Source organism: Ranitomeya imitator, chromosome 8 (assembly GCF_032444005.1).
Source record: "Ranitomeya imitator isolate aRanImi1 chromosome 8, aRanImi1.pri, whole genome shotgun sequence".
NCBI lineage: Eukaryota > Metazoa > Chordata > Amphibia > Anura > Dendrobatidae > Ranitomeya > Ranitomeya imitator.
Window position 1 is genome coordinate 68115664 of NC_091289.1, and position 20961 is coordinate 68136624.

Genomic DNA, 20961 nt, shown 5'->3' on the forward strand with positions numbered 1-20961 from the left:
TAAGCGCGGGCACCTACAGCTTAGTAACCGGGTTCCAGCACCGTCAGCTGGTCCTCGGTCGTGCCATTGGCTCTTGCACACTGGGGCAACGCATCCGGGTTCCAGCACCGCCAGCTGGTTCTCGGCAGTGTTCTTGTCACAGGTACTCCCTCGTGCCAAGCCTGGTTTCAGCACCGTCAGCTGTTTCCGGGTTGTGTCAACTTCACTGAGACGCCTATGCTTGCCCCGTCGTGGGGCGGTCGAGTTAGCCAACTCCAGGGTGCCTCCAGTTTAGGAGCTTCCTATGTGGGCTGCGTGAACTGGTAGTCAAGGCTGGTTCTGTAGTGCCAGTAGGCCCAGCTCCCCCTGTAGGACTGTTGGGGTTCGGTAACTGCGGCTGCCTCGCGGCCTAGCTGTTCTCTCCTCTCCTGTAGGCCTTGGGGTCCACCACCTGGTTCCAGCACCGTCAGCTGGTTCCGGGCCGAGCCTTTGGCTTACGTGCCTCCTCCTGGGTATCCGAGTTCCGCCAACGCCAGGCGGTCCTTGGTAGTGCTTTTAAGCGCGGGCACCTACAGCTTAGTAACCGGGTTCCAGCACCGTCAGCTGGTCCTCGGTCGTGCCATTGGCTCTTGCACACTGGGGCAACGCATCCGGGTTCCAGCACCGCCAGCTGGTTCTCGGCAGTGTTCTTGTCACAGGTACTCCCTCGTGCCAAGCCTGGTTTCAGCACCGTCAGCTGTTTCCGGGTTGTGTCAACTTCACTGAGACGCCTATGCTTGCCCCGTCGTGGGGCGGTCGAGTTAGCCAACTCCAGGGTGCCTCCAGTTTAGGAGCTTCCTATGTGGGCTGCGTGAACTGGTAGTCAAGGCTGGTTCTGTAGTGCCAGTAGGCCCAGCTCCCCCTGTAGGACTGTTGGGGTTCGGTAACTGCGGCTGCCTCGCGGCCTAGCTGTTCTCTCCTCTCCTGTGGGCCTTGGGGTCCACCACCTGGTTCCAGCACCGTCAGCTGGTTCCGGGCCGAGCCTTTGGCTTAGGTGCCTCCTCCTGGGTATCCGAGTTCCGCCAACGCCAGGCGGTCCTTGGTAGTGCTTTTAAGCGCGGGCACCTACAGCTTAGTAACCGGGTTCCAGCACCGTCAGCTGGTCCTCGGTCGTGCCATTGGCTCTTGCACACTGGGGCAACGCATCCGGGTTCCAGCACCGCCTGCTGGTTCTCGGCAGTGTTCTTGTCACAGGTACTCCCTCGTGCCAAGCCTGGTTTCAGCACCGTCAGCTGTTTCCGGGTTGTGTCAACTTCACTGAGACGCCTATGCTTGCCCCGTCGTGGGGCGGTCGAGTTAGCCAACTCCAGGGTGCCTCCAGTTTAGGAGCTTCCTATGTGGGCTGCGTGAACTGGTAGTCAAGGCTGGTTCTGTAGTGCCAGTAGGCCCAGCTCCCCCTGTAGGACTGTTGGGGTTCGGTAACTGCGGCTGCCTCGCGGCCTAGCTGTTCTCTCCTCTCCTGTGGGCCTTCGGGTCCACCACCTGGTTCCAGCACCGTCAGCTGGTTCCGGGCCGAGCCTTTGGCTTACGTGCCTCCTCCTGGGTATCCGAGTTCTGCCAACGCCAGGCGGTCCTTGGTAGTGCTTTTAAGCGCGGGCACCTACAGCTTAGTAACCGGGTTCCAGCACCGTCAGCTGGTCCTCGGTCGTGCCATTGGCTCTTGCACACTGGGGCAACGCATCCGGGTTCCAGCACCGCCAGCTGGTTCTCGGCAGTGTTCTTGTCACAGGTACTCCCTCGTGCCAAGCCTGGTTTCAGCACCGTCAGCTGTTTCCGGGTTGTGTCAACTTCACTGAGATGCCTATGCTTGCCCCGTCGTGGGGCGGTCGAGTTAGCCAACTCCAGGGTGCCTCCAGTTTAGGAGCTTCCTATGTGGGCTGCGTGAACTGGTAGTCAAGGCTGGTTCTGTAGTGCCAGTAGGCCCAGCTCCCCCTGTAGGACTGTTGGGGTTCGGTAACTGCGGCTGCCTCGCGGCCTAGCTGTTCTCTCCTCTCCTGTGGGCCTTCGGGTCCACCACCTGGTTCCAGCACCGTCAGCTGGTTCCGGGCCGAGCCTTTGGCTTAGGTGCCTCCTCCTGGGTATCCGAGTTCCGCCAACGCCAGGCGGTCCTTGGTAGTGCTTTTAAGCGCGGGCACCTACAGCTTAGTAACCGGGTTCCAGCACCGTCAGCTGGTCCTCGGTCGTGCCATTGGCTCTTGCACACTGGGGCAACGCATCCGGGTTCCAGCACCGCCAGCTGGTTCTCGGCAGTGTTCTTGTCACAGGTACTCCCTCGTGCCAAGCCTGGTTTCAGCACCGTCAGCTGTTTCCGGGTTGTGTCAACTTCACTGAGACGCCTATGCTTGCCCCGTCGTGGGGCGGTCGAGTTAGCCAACTCCAGGGTGCCTCCAGTTTAGGAGCTTCCTATGTGGGCTGCGTGAACTGGTAGTCAAGGCTGGTTCTGTAGTGCCAGTAGGCCCAGCTCCCCCTGTAGGACTGTTGGGGTTCGGTAACTGCGGCTGCCTCGCGGCCTAGCTGTTCTCTCCTCTCCTGTGGGCCTTCGGGTCCACCACCTGGTTCCAGCACCGTCAGCTGGTTCCGGGCCGAGCCTTTGGCTTAGGTGCCTCCTCCTGGGTATCCGAGTTCCGCCAACGCCAGGCGGTCCTTGGTAGTGCTTTTAAGCGCGGGCACCTACAGCTTAGTAACCGGGTTCCAGCACCGTCAGCTGGTCCTCGGTCGTGCCATTGGCTCTTGCACACTGGGGCAACGCATCCGGGTTCCAGCACCGCCAGCTGGTTCTCGGCAGTGTTCTTGTCACAGGTACTCCCTCGTGCCAAGCCTGGTTTCAGCACCGTCAGCTGTTTCCGGGTTGTGTCAACTTCACTGAGACGCCTATGCTTGCCCCGTCGTGGGGCGGTCGAGTTAGCCAACTCCAGGGTGCCTCCAGTTTAGGAGCTTCCTATGTGGGCTGCGTGAACTGGTAGTCAAGGCTGGTTCTGTAGTGCCAGTAGGCCCAGCTCCCCCTGTAGGACTGTTGGGGTTCGGTAACTGCGGCTGCCTCGCGGCCTAGCTGTTCTCTCCTCTCCTGTGGGCCTTCGGGTCCACCACCTGGTTCCAGCACCGTCAGCTGGTTCTCGGCAGTGTCTTTTGCTCTTGTACCTTCTGCTCCCCATCCTGGTTCCAGTACCGTCAGCTGGTTCCGGGCAGAGCCTTTGGCTTAGGTGCCTCCTTCTGGGTATCCAAGTTCCACCAATGTCAGGTGGTCCTTGGTAGTGCTTTCAGGCACGGGTACCTCCTGCTTAGTAACCGGGTTCCAGTAACGTCAGCTGGTCCTTGGTAGTTCCATTGGCTCTTGGACATTCGGCTACCCATCCGGGTTCCAGTACCGTCAGCTGGTTCTCGGCAGTGTCTTTTGCTCTTGTACCTTCTGCTCCCCATCCTGGTTCCAGTAACGTCATCTGGTTCCGGGCAGAGCCTTTGGCTTAGGTGCCTCCTTCTGGGTATCCGAGTTCCGCCAACGTCAGGCGGTCCTTGGTAGTGCTTTTTAGCACGGGTACCTCCTGCTTAGTAACCGGGTTCCAGTAACGTCAGCTGGTCCTCGGTAGTTCCATAGGCTCTTGAACCTTCGGGTAGCCATCCGAGTTCCAGTTCCATCAGCTGGTTCTTGGCATTTTCTCAGCCTTCTTGTACCTTCTGCTACATTTCCAAGTTGAAGACCCTAACGTCGACAACCCGGAAGACCACCCCGATGACGATGACCCGGAAGACCACCCCGATGACGACGACGACGACGACGGCGGAGACGACGACGGCGGAGACGACGACGGCTGAGACGACGACGGCGGAGATGACGACACTGGAGACGACGACCCTGGAGACGACAACATGGAAGACCGAGAAGCAGAAGAACAAGAGGCTGCAGAACAAAGAGCAGAAGAACATTAAGCATAAGACTTAATATCAGAGCAAAAGATATTATCTAAATTATATGCAGAAGAAGACTAAGCAGTGTATGGGGGTGAGTCCGTTCCTCCTCGTGGTGCCCCTGGATAAAGCCTGATGCTGCAGGCCAAACTGAACGCGGACAAATGTAACTTTTGTGACTGGCAGAACGGAAGGTGTAATCTTCCAACTTTTATAGATAACAACTACGGGAATGCCTGTCACAAATGAGAATATGATGAAGAAGTAGAATAGGAAGAATAATAACAGTGGAATAAAAAGAATATGTAGAATAGGAAGAATAATAATAGTTGAAGAAAATGAATATGAAGAATGTAATAAAAAAAAAAAAAATAGGTAGAAGATGAAGAAGAAGATGAATAAGGTGAAGAAGTTGATGTCAAAGATGCTGATGATGATGAAGATGAAAGTGTGGGAAAAGAAAAAAAAAAAAAGAAAAAAAAGAAGGGGAAGGGCGTGGAATAGTGAAACATCAATATCTGACAAAATAAAAAAAATTTACATAGTCAATATCTTTTTCAATCCGAACGTCTTTAAAAAAAAAAAAAAACATGCTATTCTATTTGATTGGACTAATCCTCATTGCCTTTAATGTCTCCGCCACCTCCCCCATACATCCTACATTATTCTTAGTTGTTTTCCTTCATGTAGAATGAACCTACAAGGAAAGAAAGGGTTTATTTTAATTCCGATATTTTGGTCCCATTGACTTGCATTGGGATCGGGTATCGGTATCGGCGATATCCGATATTTTTTGAATATCGGCCGATCCAAACCGATACCGATACTTTCCGATATCGGAAGGTATCGCTCAACACTAGTTTTAACACAACAAATAACACAACAAAAAATGCAGAGTTTTACAGAGTTTTGAACGGCAGAGGGCTCGAGTATTCATGGAATCAAATCAATTTTGTTTGAACTGTTCAATGCAGCTGATTTTGTACACAAAAAAACACAGAGAAAAAAACACAGCACTTACATTACACGGAGACCATGACCTTAAGAATATTTAGTGCACATTAAAGGGCATGAATGATTATATAATATAGCGAATATACAGGTGAGCTGAGATTGTAGTGTGAAAGCTTAAAATTGTTTCTAGCTTTTTAGTTCCAACCTTCACTGCTTATTCTGTGCCTCATCACAACTTGCTCTTGTGATCTATGCTCTATAATCTTTACACTAGCATACTTACAGATGTTTTGATCTGAAAATCCAATACATTTAAAGGGGTTGTCCAAAACTAATATTGATTTTCAGCCTCAATGTCTTTTTATTTATTTTAGTAATATAATAGTTTTTCTGATGTGGTTTAAGTAAAAAAAAAATCCTCCCATTCTAATCTAACTGCTTTTATTTTTGTATAACACTTTGTTTGAGAACCCCCAGTTCATGTTAGGACATCATCAGGCAGCAGAGGTTGTGGACACTTCTACAGCCTCTGTCCCCACTCTGAAACAAAGAGTCATCAGTGATGTCCATTTCAGGGGCTGGCCAAGTCACAGCTCTAGTGAGCATGTGTTGGTTGTCAATTCCAACATATGCTCAGTACAAGCTCCCGTTTTACTCTGCACTATTGTTATCAGTGCACAGTGACAGTGTGCTCCCTCTCCGATTCTAATTGGAAGTGATAAATGGATAACAGAGTGCACTGTCAGTGTGCATTATAAAGAGATAACTGAGAGAGCAGAGAACAGACCTGACCCTGCAACAGACATTTTTCTCATGACTGTAAAAAAATATTTAAGCACTAATTGTTCAACACAGTAATCTATTGAGTATATTAGGAGGGAGTCAGATTCCTGGAAAGCTTAACATGCCCTCCAGTTTTCTTCACGGTACAACCTGTTCAAGCAGTTAGGCAGCTTTTCAATGACCTAACTACACGGAGGGGCTGTCCCATAAATAAAGCGCATTTTAATATTTAATTTTAAAACAGATGAACACACATTAAAACATCAACACAAATATACAAAAGTACCAAAATTCTCTCAGTACACAGACTATGAATAATCTTATTGCTGTAAAAAATATTAATTGAGTCTGGGTATACATTAATTTTGCTTTAGATATAGCAGCTATCATGAAAACTAAAATACCTCACTAACCCAAGGGGCTATTTCTACAGTCTTAGGGCTATGATCTTATAAGAGTGATTAGTGCTGTTACTGGAGGTACAGCACTAGCAGAAAAATGCAAAATTGGGTGCACAAAAAGCCTCTTAGGCAAAACCAAACCTCAAAATAGCCAAAATACGAAAAGGCAGCACTCCATAGTCCAGGGATCAATTGTTTATTTACCCATCATGCCAGGGCAACATTTGGTTCCAAGTATGGAACTTTTTCAAGTTTTAAAAAGTTCCACACTAGGAACAAAAATTTGCTCTGGCATGACAGGTCAATAAACTATTGAACACTGGACTATGCAGTGCTGACATTTTCTCTGTTGGATAGATTAATACACTTGAATAAATAAGTGCCCCCTTCCTGATTTCCTATTCTTTTGCATGCTTGTAACACTTAAATGTTTCAGATCACCAAACAAATATAAATATTAGACAAAGATAATATAAGTAAACAGAAAATGCAGTTTTTAAATGAAGGTCTTTATTATTAAGGGAAAATGAAATCCCCAAACTACAGGGCCCTCTGTGAAAAAATGATTGCCCCCCCCCCACACCTTTAAAACATAAATTAACTGCAGTTTATCACATCTTTGGGGAGATAAGTTCAACTTATCTAGCCATCCCCAGGCCTGAATGCTGTCACATCTTGTTAGGGGTCAAGTTCCTACCTCTGTACAGGGGGAATTTTGGTTAATCTCCGCTGCGGTCTCCCATTCTTCTCCTGCCGCAGTAGAGGCTGCTCAGCGGAGACATTGGTCACTACGTCTTGCTCAGTCTGACTCTGTGCAAAGGGTTACTGCTGCCTTTCCAGCTTCTACCATTGTAGCCAGTATTGGGCAGCGGCGAGCAGACGTTTTTGGGACTAAGTCCTGCTTTTCCCTTCTGAGCATGCCCAGGGCAAGATCTCCCGTTGGAGATCAAGGGTCACATGCTTAGATACTGCAGCAAACCCCATTGGTCCTCTAGGAAGGTCCTGAAGGTGCTCAACTTCTGTGGCAGCCTCCCATTGGTTCTTCTGGGAAGGTCCTGGGAAGGTCCTGTACTTGCTGCAGCTATAAAAGGTTTGCATGGCCGCACGGCCATGCGCTAGTGTACATTTGAAAACGTATGTGTGTTGATGGGTGCAAGTTGTTCTTTAAACATTCCCTCCCTTGTGTATAACTGTTCGCAAAAGGTGGATGTATGCTATCTAGCGCCCGGCTGAGCTATCAGCATTAAGCATAACTTACAAAGTCTCAGCACTAAACATACGTTACAGCGTCTATTGCTGTGACTGTCAGTGCGGCGCCGTGCATTATTAAAGCGCTTTCCAACCCAAGCCTGGGTGGTTAGTGGCGTCCGCCAGTGCGGCACTGGTTGCACTCTTGTTCTACTAATTACTTAAGTTTATTCTGACACCCAGTTGCGGTGTTGAGCGCAAGTGGTCTAGACTAACCCAATCCTGTGCCTCGGAATTGGGTTCTGTGACTTCTTGCTTGCGCTCTTGGTGCGGTACTACGGCTCTGTGACGTAACAGAGTTCGTTTCCACCGCCATATAGTGCCGCCATTTGCCAGCAGCGGGTTCTCTCTTGCATGGTGGACCCCGGACTGCGAACGCACCTTATTATTTACTCGGTGCGTTCCGCCAGTGCTAACACACCTGTTCTGAATCAAGAAATCACTTAAAGGGAACCTGTCACCCCGAAAATCGCGGGTGAGGTAAGCCCATCGGCATCAGGGGCTTATCTACAGCATTCTGTAATGCTGTATATAAGCCCCCGATGTTACCTGAAAAAGGAGAAAAAGACGTTAGATTATACTCACCCAGGGGCGGTCCCGCTGCTGGTCAGGTCGGATGGGCGTCTCCGGTCCACTGCGGCGCCTCCTATCTTCTTTCCATGACGTCCTCTTCTGATCTTCAGCCACGGCTCCGGCGCAGGCGTACTTTGCTCTGCCCTATTGAGGGCAGAGGATAGTACTGCAGTGCACAGGCACTGGAAAGGTCAGAGGCCCGGCGCCTGCGCACTGCAGTACTTTGTCTGCCCTCAACAGGGCAGAGCAAAGTACGCCTGCGCCGGAGCCGTGGCTGAAGATCAGAAGAGGACGTCTTGGAAAGAAGATGGGAGGCGCCGCAGCGGACCGGAGACGCCCATCCGACCTGACCAACAGCAGGACCGCCCCTGGGTAAGTATAATCTAACGTCTTTTTCTCCTTTTTCAGGTAACATCGGGGGTTTATCTACAGCATTACAGAATGCTGTAGATAAGCCCCTGATGCCGGTGGGCTTACCTCACCCGCAATTTTCGGGGTGACAGGTGCCCTTTAAATAGAATCTGTTTGACAAACTGAAGTAGACTAAGAGATCCTCAAAAGATAGACATCATGCCGCAATCCAAAGAAATTCTGGAACCAATGAGAAACAATGTAATTGAGATCTATCAGTTTGGAAAAGGTTAAAAGGCCATGTCTAAAGATTTGGGACTCCAGCGAACCACAGTGAGATCCAATGTCTACAAATCACAAAAACATGGGACAGTGATGGCTGGACAATCAAAATTACCCCAAGAGTGCAGCGATGACTCATCGAAAAGGTCACAAAAGACCCCACAACCAAATCCAAAGAACTGCAGACCTCACTTGCCTCAGTTAAGGTCAGTGTTCATGATTCCACCATAAGAAAGAGACTGGGCAAAAATGGTCTGCAAGCAGAGTTCCAAGACGAAAATCATTGCTGAGCAATAATAACGTAAAGGCTCATCGCAGTTTCCCAGAGAACATCTTAATGATTTCCAAGACTTTTGGAAGAATACTCTGTGGACTAACAAGACAAAAATTGAACTTTTGGAAGGTGTATGTCCCATTACATCTGGCGAAGAATAACAATGCATTTCAGAAAAGAAACATCATACCAACAGTAAAATATGGTGGTGCTAGTGTGATGGTCTGGGCTGTTTTGCTGCTTCAGGACCTGGAAGACTTGCTGTGATAAATGGAACCATGAATTCTGCTGTCTATCAAAAAATCATGAAGGAGAGTGTCTGGCCATCTGATCATGACCCCAAGCTGAACTACATTTGGGTTATGCAGCAGGACTATGATCTAAAACACATCAGCAAGTCCACTTCTAAATGACTTTAAAAACAATTAAGACTTTGGAGTGGCCTAGTCAAAGATCTGACCTTAATCCGATTGAGATGTTGTGGCTTGACTTTAAAAAAACGGTTCATGCTTGGAAACATTCCAAAGTGGCTAAATTACAACAACTGCAAAGATTAGTGGGCCAAAATTCCTTCAGAGTGTTGTAAGAGACTCATTGCCTTTTATCGCAAATGCTTGATTGCAGTTGTTGCTGCTCAGAGTGGCCCAACCAGTTATTAGGTTTAGGAGGCAATCACTTTTTCCCACAAGGCTAAGTAGGTTTGGATTTCTTTTCCCCTTAATAATAAAGGCCTTAATTTAATAACTGCATTTTGTGTTTTCTTGTTTTATCTTTGTCTAATATTTAAAGTTGTTTGGTTATCTGAGACATTTAAGTGGAAAAATCATGCAAAAGAATAGGAAATCGGGTGCAAACACTTTTTCACGCAACTGTAGGTAGGTAGGTAGATTGATAGAAATATACACAAACATTTCTGATAGTTACTTTTACCCTTCTTTCATGACCCACCTTTTTATCACTGAGACCAGACACCTGGTCTACATACTCTTCTTGAATCATGAAGGCAGCAAGGTTGGCTGTATAACTGGCCAGAAAGATCACAGCGAAGAAGGCCCAAACCGACACCATAATCTTACTTGTAGTTCCCTTTGGATTTTGCACAGGCACAGAATTGTTGAACACCAAGCCCCAGAGTAGCCAGATGGCTTTGCCAATTGTGAACGAAGGGCCACCAGGCTCTGAAGGCGAAACAGAATATAAGATTAGAAGTTAGATACTTTTAAACTGAATGTGATTATTATTAAATTCACTGAATAATTAGAAACTAAATATCTCCAAGGAATATTACAAATAATTCACTGTGTAATCCAATTGGAGTAAAATGTAGAATTATAAAACCTAATTTTTAATATTTAATTTTAAAACAGATGAACACACATTATAACATCAATACAAATATACAAAAGTACAAAAATTCTCTTAGCACACAAACTATGAATGATCATATTGCTGTAAAAAAAATATTAATGGGCCTGGGTATATATTAATTTTGCTTTAGATATCAGCTATCAAGAACATTAAAACACCTTACTAATCGAAGGGACTATGTCTACAGTATTAGGCCTATGATCCTATAAGAGTGATTAATGCTGTTAATGGATAGAGAGCACCTTTGTATAGCCAAACAGCAATGGTGGCTATTTGTTAAACAACTAGTTAGACACCAATGTTATGGTCTAGTTATTGATCTAGATATACTCAACAAAATAATAATAACTAGGGATACAGAAGTCAAAATCATATATCTACCCTAAATATAAAAAAACACTTTTTATTGTTAAAAACAAGGCAGACTATACCACCTATAGTGACAAACACAAAAACAACAGTGCTCAAAACATACCCAAAACCTAATGGGGGTAGCTAGAAAACCCTAGCTGAGGCACCTACACCTGCCCGTACCTGACTGCGGAGGTAGACGCCCTAGGGGGGGAACATTGTGGCGTCCCCGCTCCACGATGGCTAGCCCTACAGGCCCTGATACAGCCTGCAGCCACTAGTGAGAGCCTCTACCCACGGACTAGAGGATCCTCCATCACTAGACAATAAACACCTTTGCTAAGGAAAAACTAGGTCCCCAATAAGTATAAAAATAATATGAACACATATGGCGAAATATGATATATAAAATAGGTGATAACGGTGGACAGCACTGTTCCAATAGATGTGATTATTAGAGTTGAGCGACCTTGACCTTTTTAGAGTCGAGCCGGGTTTTGCGAAACCCGACTATGTCCAAAGTCGGGTCGAGTGAAATCGGCCGATTATGACGTAAAGTCGGGATCGACCGAAACACGAAACCCAATGCAAGTCAATGGGGCAGCATAGTCGGCAGTGAGTGGGGGCCAGGAATACACCTAGAGTACCCATTTTAATGTCAAAACCATCCATTCTTCTTAATGAAGCTTGTCAAGCGTAATTTACCTTATATTAATTGGAAGGCATTTGAAATTGGGGGTCATTTGGCTAAAGTTGTGGGGGGTAGGGCTGGTTCAAGTAATTAGTGGGCCCAGGAAATCTGGACCACGTCACGGCAGTGGAGCAGGGAGAGGTAAGTATTTCAACTTTGCAAGTGCTGTGAACCTGAGCAAGCAGGGGGGGCCCACTCGTTGGCATTGGCACTGGCACAGGGCCCCTCAAAGTACAGCGGTGTGTTTGCACGGCGGGGGCGCCTCCCACCGGCAGCAACACTTTTGCGTACTATGAGAGGCCCTGTGCCAGTGACGTCGCCAACTAGTATTCCTCCCCCCACCTGATGAAGGAACCTGCACTTTCATCTGCACCTTCCTCTTTGTCCCCGTGTAAGGTGGTATGGTATGCGGGAAGAGCAACCTGACTTTCAGCAGGGTCACAATGTTGTTGTGTAGCGTGCACGGGGAATGTTGCGTTATGGGTCAATGTACCAGCAGACTCATCTATCACTGGCTGGGCAATGGGCACGATGAAGTGGAAACACAGATATAGGCCCAAAGAAGAAAGTGGGCTAAATGCAGTTCAAAATTGGTAACACAGGAATAACCAGGGGGCATTGCAGTGGAGGACAACTGGAATGAGAGGCTGACACAGAGAGTAGGGCCAAATCAGTAAGTAGTCGAAATGCAGTTCAAAATTGGCAACCGTAGTAAACAGGCGGCACAGCTTTGTTCAGTGGAGGAGAACAGCAAGGAGTGGCAGACACCGATAGTAGGCCCCAACCCAACTAGTAGGCCAAATGCAGTCTAACATTAACAACTACTTAACGAGAGGCTGAAAATGGAATTTCAGGACAGGAAACCAGGAGAACAGCAAGGAGTGGCAGACACCGATAGTAGGCCCCAAACCAACTAGTACGCCAAATGCAGTTGTTCCATTTAACCACAATTTAATGAGAGCCTGAAGATAGAAGCTCAGGAAAGGCAACCTGGGGAACACCTTGGAGTGTAACACACCATCTCTCTCCACCCCATACCCATTTTGTAGGCCTAATGCTGTGTACTTTTCTACAACTACTAAACGAGAGTCGGAAGACCGAAGCAATGGCAAGGAAACCTGGGGAACACCTTGGAGTGTAACACACCATCTCTCTCCACCCCATACCCAATTTGTAGGCCTAATGCAGCCTACTTTCCGACACCTACTAAACGAGAGCATGAAGATCGAAGTTCAGGAAAGGCAACCTGGGGAACACCTTGGAGTGTAACACACCATCTCTCTCCACCCCATACCCATTTTTTAGGCCTAATGCAGTGTACTTTTCTACAACTACTAAACGAGAGTCGGAAGACCGAAGCAATGGCAAGGAAACCTGGGGAACACCTTGGAGTGTAACACACCATCTCTCTCCACCCCATTCCCCATTTTTTAGGCCTAATGCAGCCTACTTTCCGACACCTACTAAACGAGAGCATGAAGATCGAAGCTCAGGAAAGGCAACCTGGGGAACACCTTGGAGTGTAACACACCATCTCTCTCCACCCCATACCCATTTTGTAGGCCTAATGCTGTGTACTTTTCTACAACTACTAAACGAGAGTCGGAAGACCGAAGCAATGGCAAGGAAACCTGGGGAACACCTTGGAGTGTAACACACCATCTCTCTCCACCCCATACCCAATTTGTAGGCCTAATGCAGCCTACTTTCCGACACCTACTAAACGAGAGCATGAAGATCGAAGCTCAGGAAAGGCAACCTGGGGAACACCTTGGAGTGTAACACACCATCTCTCTCCACCCCATACCCAATTTGTAGGCCTAATGCAGCCTACTTTCCGACACCTACTAAACGAGAGCATGAAGATCGAAGCTCAGGAAAGGCAACCTGGGGAACACCTTGGAGTGTAACACACCATCTCTCTCCACCCCATACCCATTTTTTAGGCCTAATGCAGTGTACTTTTCTACAACTACTAAACGAGAGTCGGAAGACCGAAGCAATGGCAAGGAAACCTGGGGAACACCTTGGAGTGTAACACACCATCTCTCTCCACCCCATTCCCCATTTTTTAGGCCTAATGCAGCCTACTTTCCGACACCTACTAAACGAGAGCATGAAGATCGAAGCTCAGGAAAGGCAACCTGGGGAACACCTTGGAGTGTAACACACCATCTCTCTCCACCCCATACCCATTTTGTAGGCCTAATGCTGTGTACTTTTCTACAACTACTAAACGAGAGTCGGAAGACCGAAGCAATGGCAAGGAAACCTGGGGAACACCTTGGAGTGTAACACACCATCTCTCTCCACCCCATACCCAATTTGTAGGCCTAATGCAGCCTACTTTCCGACACCTACTAAACGAGAGCATGAAGATCGAAGCTCAGGAAAGGCAACCTGGGGAACACCTTGGAGTGTAACACACCATCTCTCTCCACCCCATACCCAATTTGTAGGCCTAATGCAGCCTACTTTCCGACACCTACTAAACGAGAGCATGAAGATCGAAGCTCAGGAAAGGCAACCTGGGGAACACCTTGGAGTGTAACACACCATCTCTCTCCACCCCATACCCATTTTTTAGGCCTAATGCAGTGTACTTTTCTACAACTACTAAACGAGAGTCGGAAGACCGAAGCAATGGCAAGGAAACCTGGGGAACACCTTGGAGTGTAACACACCATCTCTCTCCACCCCATTCCCCATTTTTTAGGCCTAATGCAGCCTACTTTCCGACACCTACTAAACGAGAGCATGAAGATCGAAGCTCAGGAAAGGCAACCTGGGGAACACCTTGGAGTGTAACACACCATCTCTCTCCACCCCATACCCATTTTGTAGGCCTAATGCAGCTTACTTTTCTACAACTACTAAACGAGAGCATGAAGATCGAAGCTCAGGAAAGGCAACCTGGTGAAAACCTTGGAGTGTAACACAACCTGTCTCTACACCCCATACCAAATTTGTAGGCCTAATGCAGCGTAGTTTCCACCAACTACTAAACGAGAGCCGGAAGATCGAAGCTCATGAAAGGCAACCCGGGGAACACCTTGGAGTGTAACACAACCTCTCTCTACACCACGAAAGGGCTGATTCTTAGGAAGGAAGGCTGTTGTAAATAAGCATTGCGCGTCCGAGGGTGATTATATTCTTATTCGGTATCTACTCACCCTCGGACGCGCCATGCTTCTTGATTTGTAATTAATGTTTATTTGCAATGTGCTTTTGACTTACTCAATTAATTTTTTAATTATTGATTTTATTAAATTAATAGTTTAACATCTTATTGGAAATAATTTAAAGGAGACGCGACAGGACAACACTCGGTGGATGCCATATCTGTGTTAACAACTCCAAAAAACTTTCAGTTAACTTCTTGCAGGAGAAAGAAATTGTAGCTGTTGGACCTTTGTAGTACAGTTCCAGATATTTGTTGTGTGTTTGTTTTGATTGTTAAAATGTCTGCATTTGAGATCTCAACACGATCTTATTTTTTATAATCAAATTAATTTTTTAAATATTTTATTAGGTTGGTTCAAGGGGTACACGGGCCGCAGTAGACAGGTCAGTGGAGGCCTAGTGGAAGGAGGGACCGCAGATGCGCCACTGTTTCACCCATACACAATTAGTAGGCCTAATGCAGCGTAGTTTCCAACAGCTACTAAACGAGAGCCGGAAGATCGAAGCTCAGGAAAGGCAACCTGGGGAACACCTTGGAGTGTAACACAACCTCTCTCTACACCACGGAAGGGCTGATTCTTAGGAAGGAAGGCTGTTTTAAATAAGCATTGCGCGTCCGAGGGTGATTATATTCTTATTCGGTATCTACTCACCCTCGGACGCGCCATGCTTCTTGATTTGTAATTAATGTTTATTTGCAATGTGCTTTTGACTTACTCAATTATTATTTTTTTAATTATTGATTTTATTAAATTAATAGTTTAACATCTTATTGGAAATAATTTAAAGGAGACGCGACAGGACAACACTCGGTGGATGCCATATCTGTGTTAACAACTCCAAAAAACTTTCAGTTAACTTCTTGCAGGAGAAAGAAATTGTAGCTGTTGGACCTTTGTAGTACAGTTCCAGATATTTGTTGTGTGTTTGTTTTGATTGTTAAAATGTCTGCATTTGAGATCTCAACACGATCTTATTTTTTATAATCAAATTAATTTTTTTTATATTTAATGATGTTGGTTCAAGGGGTACACGGGCAGCAATAGACAGGTCAGTGGAGGCCTAGTGGAAGGAGTGACGGCAGACAGGCATCAAAGGCCTAACATTGGGCTGGCTGTAGGCAAGTTAAAATTGGTTCCAGGGGAACACGGCCATCAGTGGCCTGGTCAGTGTAGTTGTAGTTGAAAGAACGGGACGCAGACAGGCTTCGAAGGCCTAACATAATAACATAGGGCTGGCTGTAGGCAAGTTAAAATTGGTTCCAGGGGAACACGGCCATCAGTGGCCTGGTCAGTGTAGTTGTAGTTGAAAGAACGGGACGCAGACAGGCTTCGAAGGCCTAACATAACAAACTTGGGCTGGCTGTAGGCACTTTTAAATTGGTTCCAGGGGTACACGGGCAGCAGTGGTCTGGTCAGTGGAAGTCTAGTGGAAGGAGTGACCGCAGACAGGCTTCCAAGGCCTAACATAACAAACTTGGGCTGGCTGTAGGCACTTTTAAATTGGTTCCAGGGGTACATGGGCAGCAGTGGTCTGGTCAGTGGAAGTCTAGTGGAAGGAGTGACCGCAGACAGGCTTCCAAGGCCTAACATAACAAACTTGGGCTGGCTGTAGGCACTTTTAAATTGGTTCCAGGGGTACATGGGCAGCAGTGGTCTGGTCAGTGGAAGTCTAGTGGAAGGAGTGACCGCAGACAGGCTTCCAAGGCCTAACATAACAAACTTGGGCTGGCTGTAGGCACTTTTAAATTGGTTCCAGGGGTACATGGGCAGCAGTGGTCTGGTCAGTGGAAGTCTAGTGGAAGGAGTGACCGCAGACAGGCTTCCAAGGCCTAACATAACAAACTTGGGCTGGCTGTAGGCACTTTTAAATTGGTTCCAGGGGTACACGGGCAGCAGTGGTCTGGTCTGTGGAAGTCTAGTGGAAGGAGTGACCGCAGACAGGCTTCGAAGGCCTAACATAACAAACTTGGGCTGGCTGTAGGCACTTTTAAATTGGTTCCAGGGGTACACGGGCAGCAGTGGTCTGGTCAGTGGAAGTCTAGTGGAAGGAGTGACCGCAGACAGGCTTCCAAGGCCTAACATAACAAACTTGGGCTGGCTGTAGGCACTTTTAAATTGGTTCCAGGGGTACATGGGCAGCAGTGGTCTGGTCAGTGGAAGTCTAGTGGAAGGAGTGACCGCAGACAGGCTTCCAAGGCCTAACATAACAAACTTGGGCTGGCTGTAGGCACTTTTAAATTGGTTCCAGGGGTACACGGGCAGCAGTGGTCTGGTCTGTGGAAGTCTAGTGGAAGGAGTGACCGCAGACAGGCTTCGAAGGCCTAACATAACAAACTTGGGCTGGCTGTAGGCACTTTTAAATTGGTTCCAGGGGTACACGGGCAGCAGTGGTCTGGTCAGTGGAAGTCTAGTGGAAGGAGTGACGGCAGACAGTCTTCGAAGGCCTAACATAACAAAATTGGGCTGACTGTAGGCACTTTTAAATTGGTTCCAGGGTAACACGGCCAGCAGTGGCCTGGTCAGTGTAGTAGTTGTAGAAAGAAGGGACCGCAGACAGGCTTCGAAGGCCTAACATAACAAAAATGTCAAAACAATGGTATTGTCAGTGCCAGGCATTGAAGGATGTCAGCGCCTAGACTACACATTGGTGAAGCTGTGAGAGATAATTTTGCTAGTGGTAGAGCACTGTTTGAGCTGGGGGGGGGAACTGTCTTGTGGCCGGCGGTACAGGCACAGGGCCCCTCATATTACAACGGTGTGTCTGACGTTGGGTGCGCACCACCACCGCCAGAGACACTTTATTGTACTATGAGGGACCCAGTGGCAGTGCCGTCGACCAAAAGCGGCCACACCCACCTCTTCAGACAAACAGCACTCTCAAGGGTCCAAGCGCAAAGTGGCGATAGCACGGCCCCGTGTGGGGAGTTTGGCCATTTCGTGAGGTGGAAACATGTCGTATGCTGGACAATCAGGTGAAGAAAATTACGAGATTGGAAAAGTCATTCAGAATAGTCCACAGGCAAGACCTTTTCATAGGAAAGCTAGGTGTCAGCCGGGCAGGGTGGGGCAAAAGATTTTGAAATCCAGTTGTGGTTCATTTTAATGAAGGTTAGATCATCTACATTTTGGGTAGCCAGACGAGTCCATTTTTCTGTTAGTATTGAACCTGCAGCACTGAATACTCTTTCTGATAGGACACTAGCTGCCGGGCAAGCAAGCTCCTGCAATGCATATTCTGCCAATTCTGGCCAGGTGTCTAATTTGGATGCCCAGTAATCAAATGGGAATGACGGTTGAGGGAGAACGTCGATAAGGGATGAAAAATAGTTTGTAACCATACTGGACAAATGTTGTCTCCTGTCACTTTGAATTGATGCTGCAGTACCTGTCCTGTCTGTGGTCATAGAAAAATCACTCCACAACCTGGTCAGAAAACCCCTCTGGCCAACGCCACTTCTGATTTCTGCCCCTCTAACACCTCTGGTCTGCTGGCCCCTGGAGCTCGTGTGAGAACGATCACGGGCGCTGTGTGCAGGGAATGCCAGAAGCAAACGGTCAACAAGAGTTGATTGTTTTGTTGCTAATATTAGTTCCAAGTTCTCATGTGGCATAATATTTTGCAATTTGCCTTTATAGCGAGGATCAAGGAGGCAGGCCAACCAGTAATCGTCATCGTTCATCATTTTTGTAATGCGTGTGTCCCTTTTGAGGATACGCAAGGCATAATCCGCCATGTGGGCCAAAGTTCCCGTTGTCAAATCTGCGGTTGTGCTTGGTTGAGGGGCAGTTGCAGGCAAATCTACGTCACTTGTGTCCCTCAAAAAACCAGAACCCGGCCTTGCCACGCCACCAATTTCCCGTGCCCCCGGGAAAGCTTCCTCATTAAAAATATACTCATCCCCATCATCCTCCTCATCCTCCACCTCCTCTTTGCCCGGTACCTCGTCATGTACACTGCCCTGACCAGACAATCGCTGACTGTCATCAAGGCTTTCCTCTTCCTCTGGTGCAGACGCCTGATCCTTTATGTGCGTCAAACTTTGCATCAGCAGACGCATTAGGGGGATGCTCATGCTTATTATGGCGTTGTCTGCACTAACCAGCCGTGTGCATTCCTCAAAACACTGAAGGACTTGACACATGTCTTGAATCTTCGACCACTGCACACCTGACAACTCCATGTCTGCCATCCTACTGCCTGCCCGTGTATGTGTATCCTCCCACAAAAACATAACAGCCCGCCTCTGTTCGCACAGTCTCTGAAGCATGTGCAGTGTTGAGTTCCACCTTGTTGCAACGTCTATGATTAGGCGATGCTGGGGAAGGTTCAAAGAACGCTGATAGGTCTGCATACGGCTGGAGTGTACAGGCGAACGGCGGATATGTGCGCAAAGTCCACGCACTTTGAGGAGCAGGTCGGATAACCCCGGATAACTTTTCAGGAAGCACTGCACCACCAGGTTTAAGGTGTGAGCCAGGCAAGGAATGTGTTTCAGTTGGGAAAGGGAGATGGCAGCCATGAAATTCCTTCCGTTATCACTCACTACCTTGCCTGCCTCAAGATCTACAGTGCCCAGCCACGACTGCGTTTCTTGCTGCAAGAACTCGGACAGAACTTCCGCGGTGTGTCTATTGTCGCCCAAACACTTCATAGCCAATACAGCCTGCTGACGTATGCCAGTAGCTGCCCCATAATGGGAGACCTGGTGTGCAACAGTGGCAGGTGCGGATGGAGTGTTTGTGCGACTGCGGTCTGTGGACGAGCTCTTGCTTCTGCAGGAGGACGAGGAGGAGGAGGAGGAGGAGGGGGTGCGAACGGCTACAGACAACTGTTTACTAGACCGTGGGCTAGGCAGAACTGTCCCAAACTTGCTGTCCCCTGTGGACCCTGAATCCACCACATTTACCCAGTGTGCCGTGATGGACACGTAACGTCCCTGGCCATGCCTACTGGTCCATGCATCTGTTGTCAGGTGCACCTTTGTGCTCACAGATTGCCTGAGTGCATGGACGATGCGCTCTTTAACATGCTGGTGGAGGGCTGGGATGGCTTTTCTGGAAAAAAAGTGTCGACTGGGTAGCTCGTAGCGTGGTACAGCGTAGTCCATCAGGTCTTTGAAAGCTTCGCTTTCAACTAACCGGTAGGGCATCATCTCTAACGAGATTAGTCTAGCTATGTGGGCGTTCAAACCCTGTGTACGCGGATGCGAGGCTAAGTATTTCCTTTTTCTAACCATAGTCTCATGTAGGGTGAGCTGGACTGGAGAGCTGGAGATCGTGGAACTAGCGGGGGTGCCGGTGGACATGGCAGACTGAGAGACGGTGGGAGATGGTATTGTTGCCGCCGGTGCCCTAGATGCAGTGTTTCCTACTACGAAACTGGTGATTCCCTGACCCTGACTGCTTTGGCCTGGCAAAGATACCTGCACAGATACAGCAGGTGGTGCGCTAAATGGTGGTCCTACACTGCCGGAAGGGATGTTGCGTTGATGACTAGCTTCATTGGCCGAGGGTGCAACAACCTTAAGGGACGTTTGGTAGTTAGTCCAAGCTTTCAAATGCATGGTGGTTAAATGTCTATGCATGCAACTAGTATTGAGACTTTTCAGATTCTGACCTCTGCTTAAGGAAGTAGAACATTTTTGACAGATGACTTTGCGCTGATCAATTGGATGTTGTTTAAAAAAATGCCAGACTGCACTCTTTCTAGCATCGGATACCTTTTCAGGCATTGCAGACTGAGCTTTAACCGGATGGCCACGCTGTCCTCCACCAGGTTTTGGCTTTGCCACGCGTTTTGGGCAAGATACGGGCCCGGCAGATGGAACCTGTGGCGATGTTGATGCCTGCTGCGGCCCCTCCTCCTCCTCTGCTTCAGAACTGCTGCCGCCTGCACCCTGTTCCCCCAATGGCTGCCAATCGGGGTCAAGAACTGGGTCATCTAATAACTCTTCTTGTACCTCCTGCGCAACTTCGTCTGTGTCACCGTGTCGTTCGGTGGTATAGCGTTCGTGATGGGGCAACATAGTCTCATCAGGGTCTGATTCTTGATCAGCACCCTGCGAGGGCAATGTTGTGGTCTGAGTCAAAGGACCAGCATAGTAGTCTGGCTGTGGCTGTGCGTCAGTGCACTCCATGTCAGATTCAATTTGTAATGGGCATGGACTGTTAACTGCTTCACTTTCTAAGCCAGGGACGGTATGTGTAAAGAGCTCCATGGAGTAACCCGTTGTGTCGCCTGCTGCATTCTTCTCTGTTGTTGTTTTTGCTGAAGAGGACAAGGAAGTGACTTGTCCCTGACCGTGAACATCCACTAACGACGCGCTGCTTTTACTTTTACCAGTTTCACGAGAGGAGGCAAAAGAGCTAGAGGCTGAGTCAGCAAGATAAGCCAAAACTTGCTCTTGCTGCTCCGGCTTTAAAAGCGGTTTTCCTAATCCCAGAAAAGGGAGCGTTCGAGGCCTTGTGTAGCCGGACGACGAACCTGGCTCCACAGCTCCAGACTTAGGTGCAATATTTTTTTTCCCACGACCACCTGATGCTCCACCACTACCACTACCCTCATTACCAGCTGACAAT

General features: G+C 48.2%; 1 protein-coding gene across 1 annotated transcript in view; it reads right to left on the minus strand.

Moving 5' to 3' along the window:
- The window catches only part of GRIN2B (glutamate ionotropic receptor NMDA type subunit 2B), a 939810-nt gene that overhangs the window by 76446 nt on the left and 842403 nt on the right, over positions 1-20961 (minus strand). The window contains exon 10 of the mRNA XM_069737061.1: positions 9736-9965. Within this exon, the coding sequence (XP_069593162.1) occupies positions 9736-9965 (230 nt within the window). The remainder of the gene's footprint in view (positions 1-9735; positions 9966-20961) is intronic.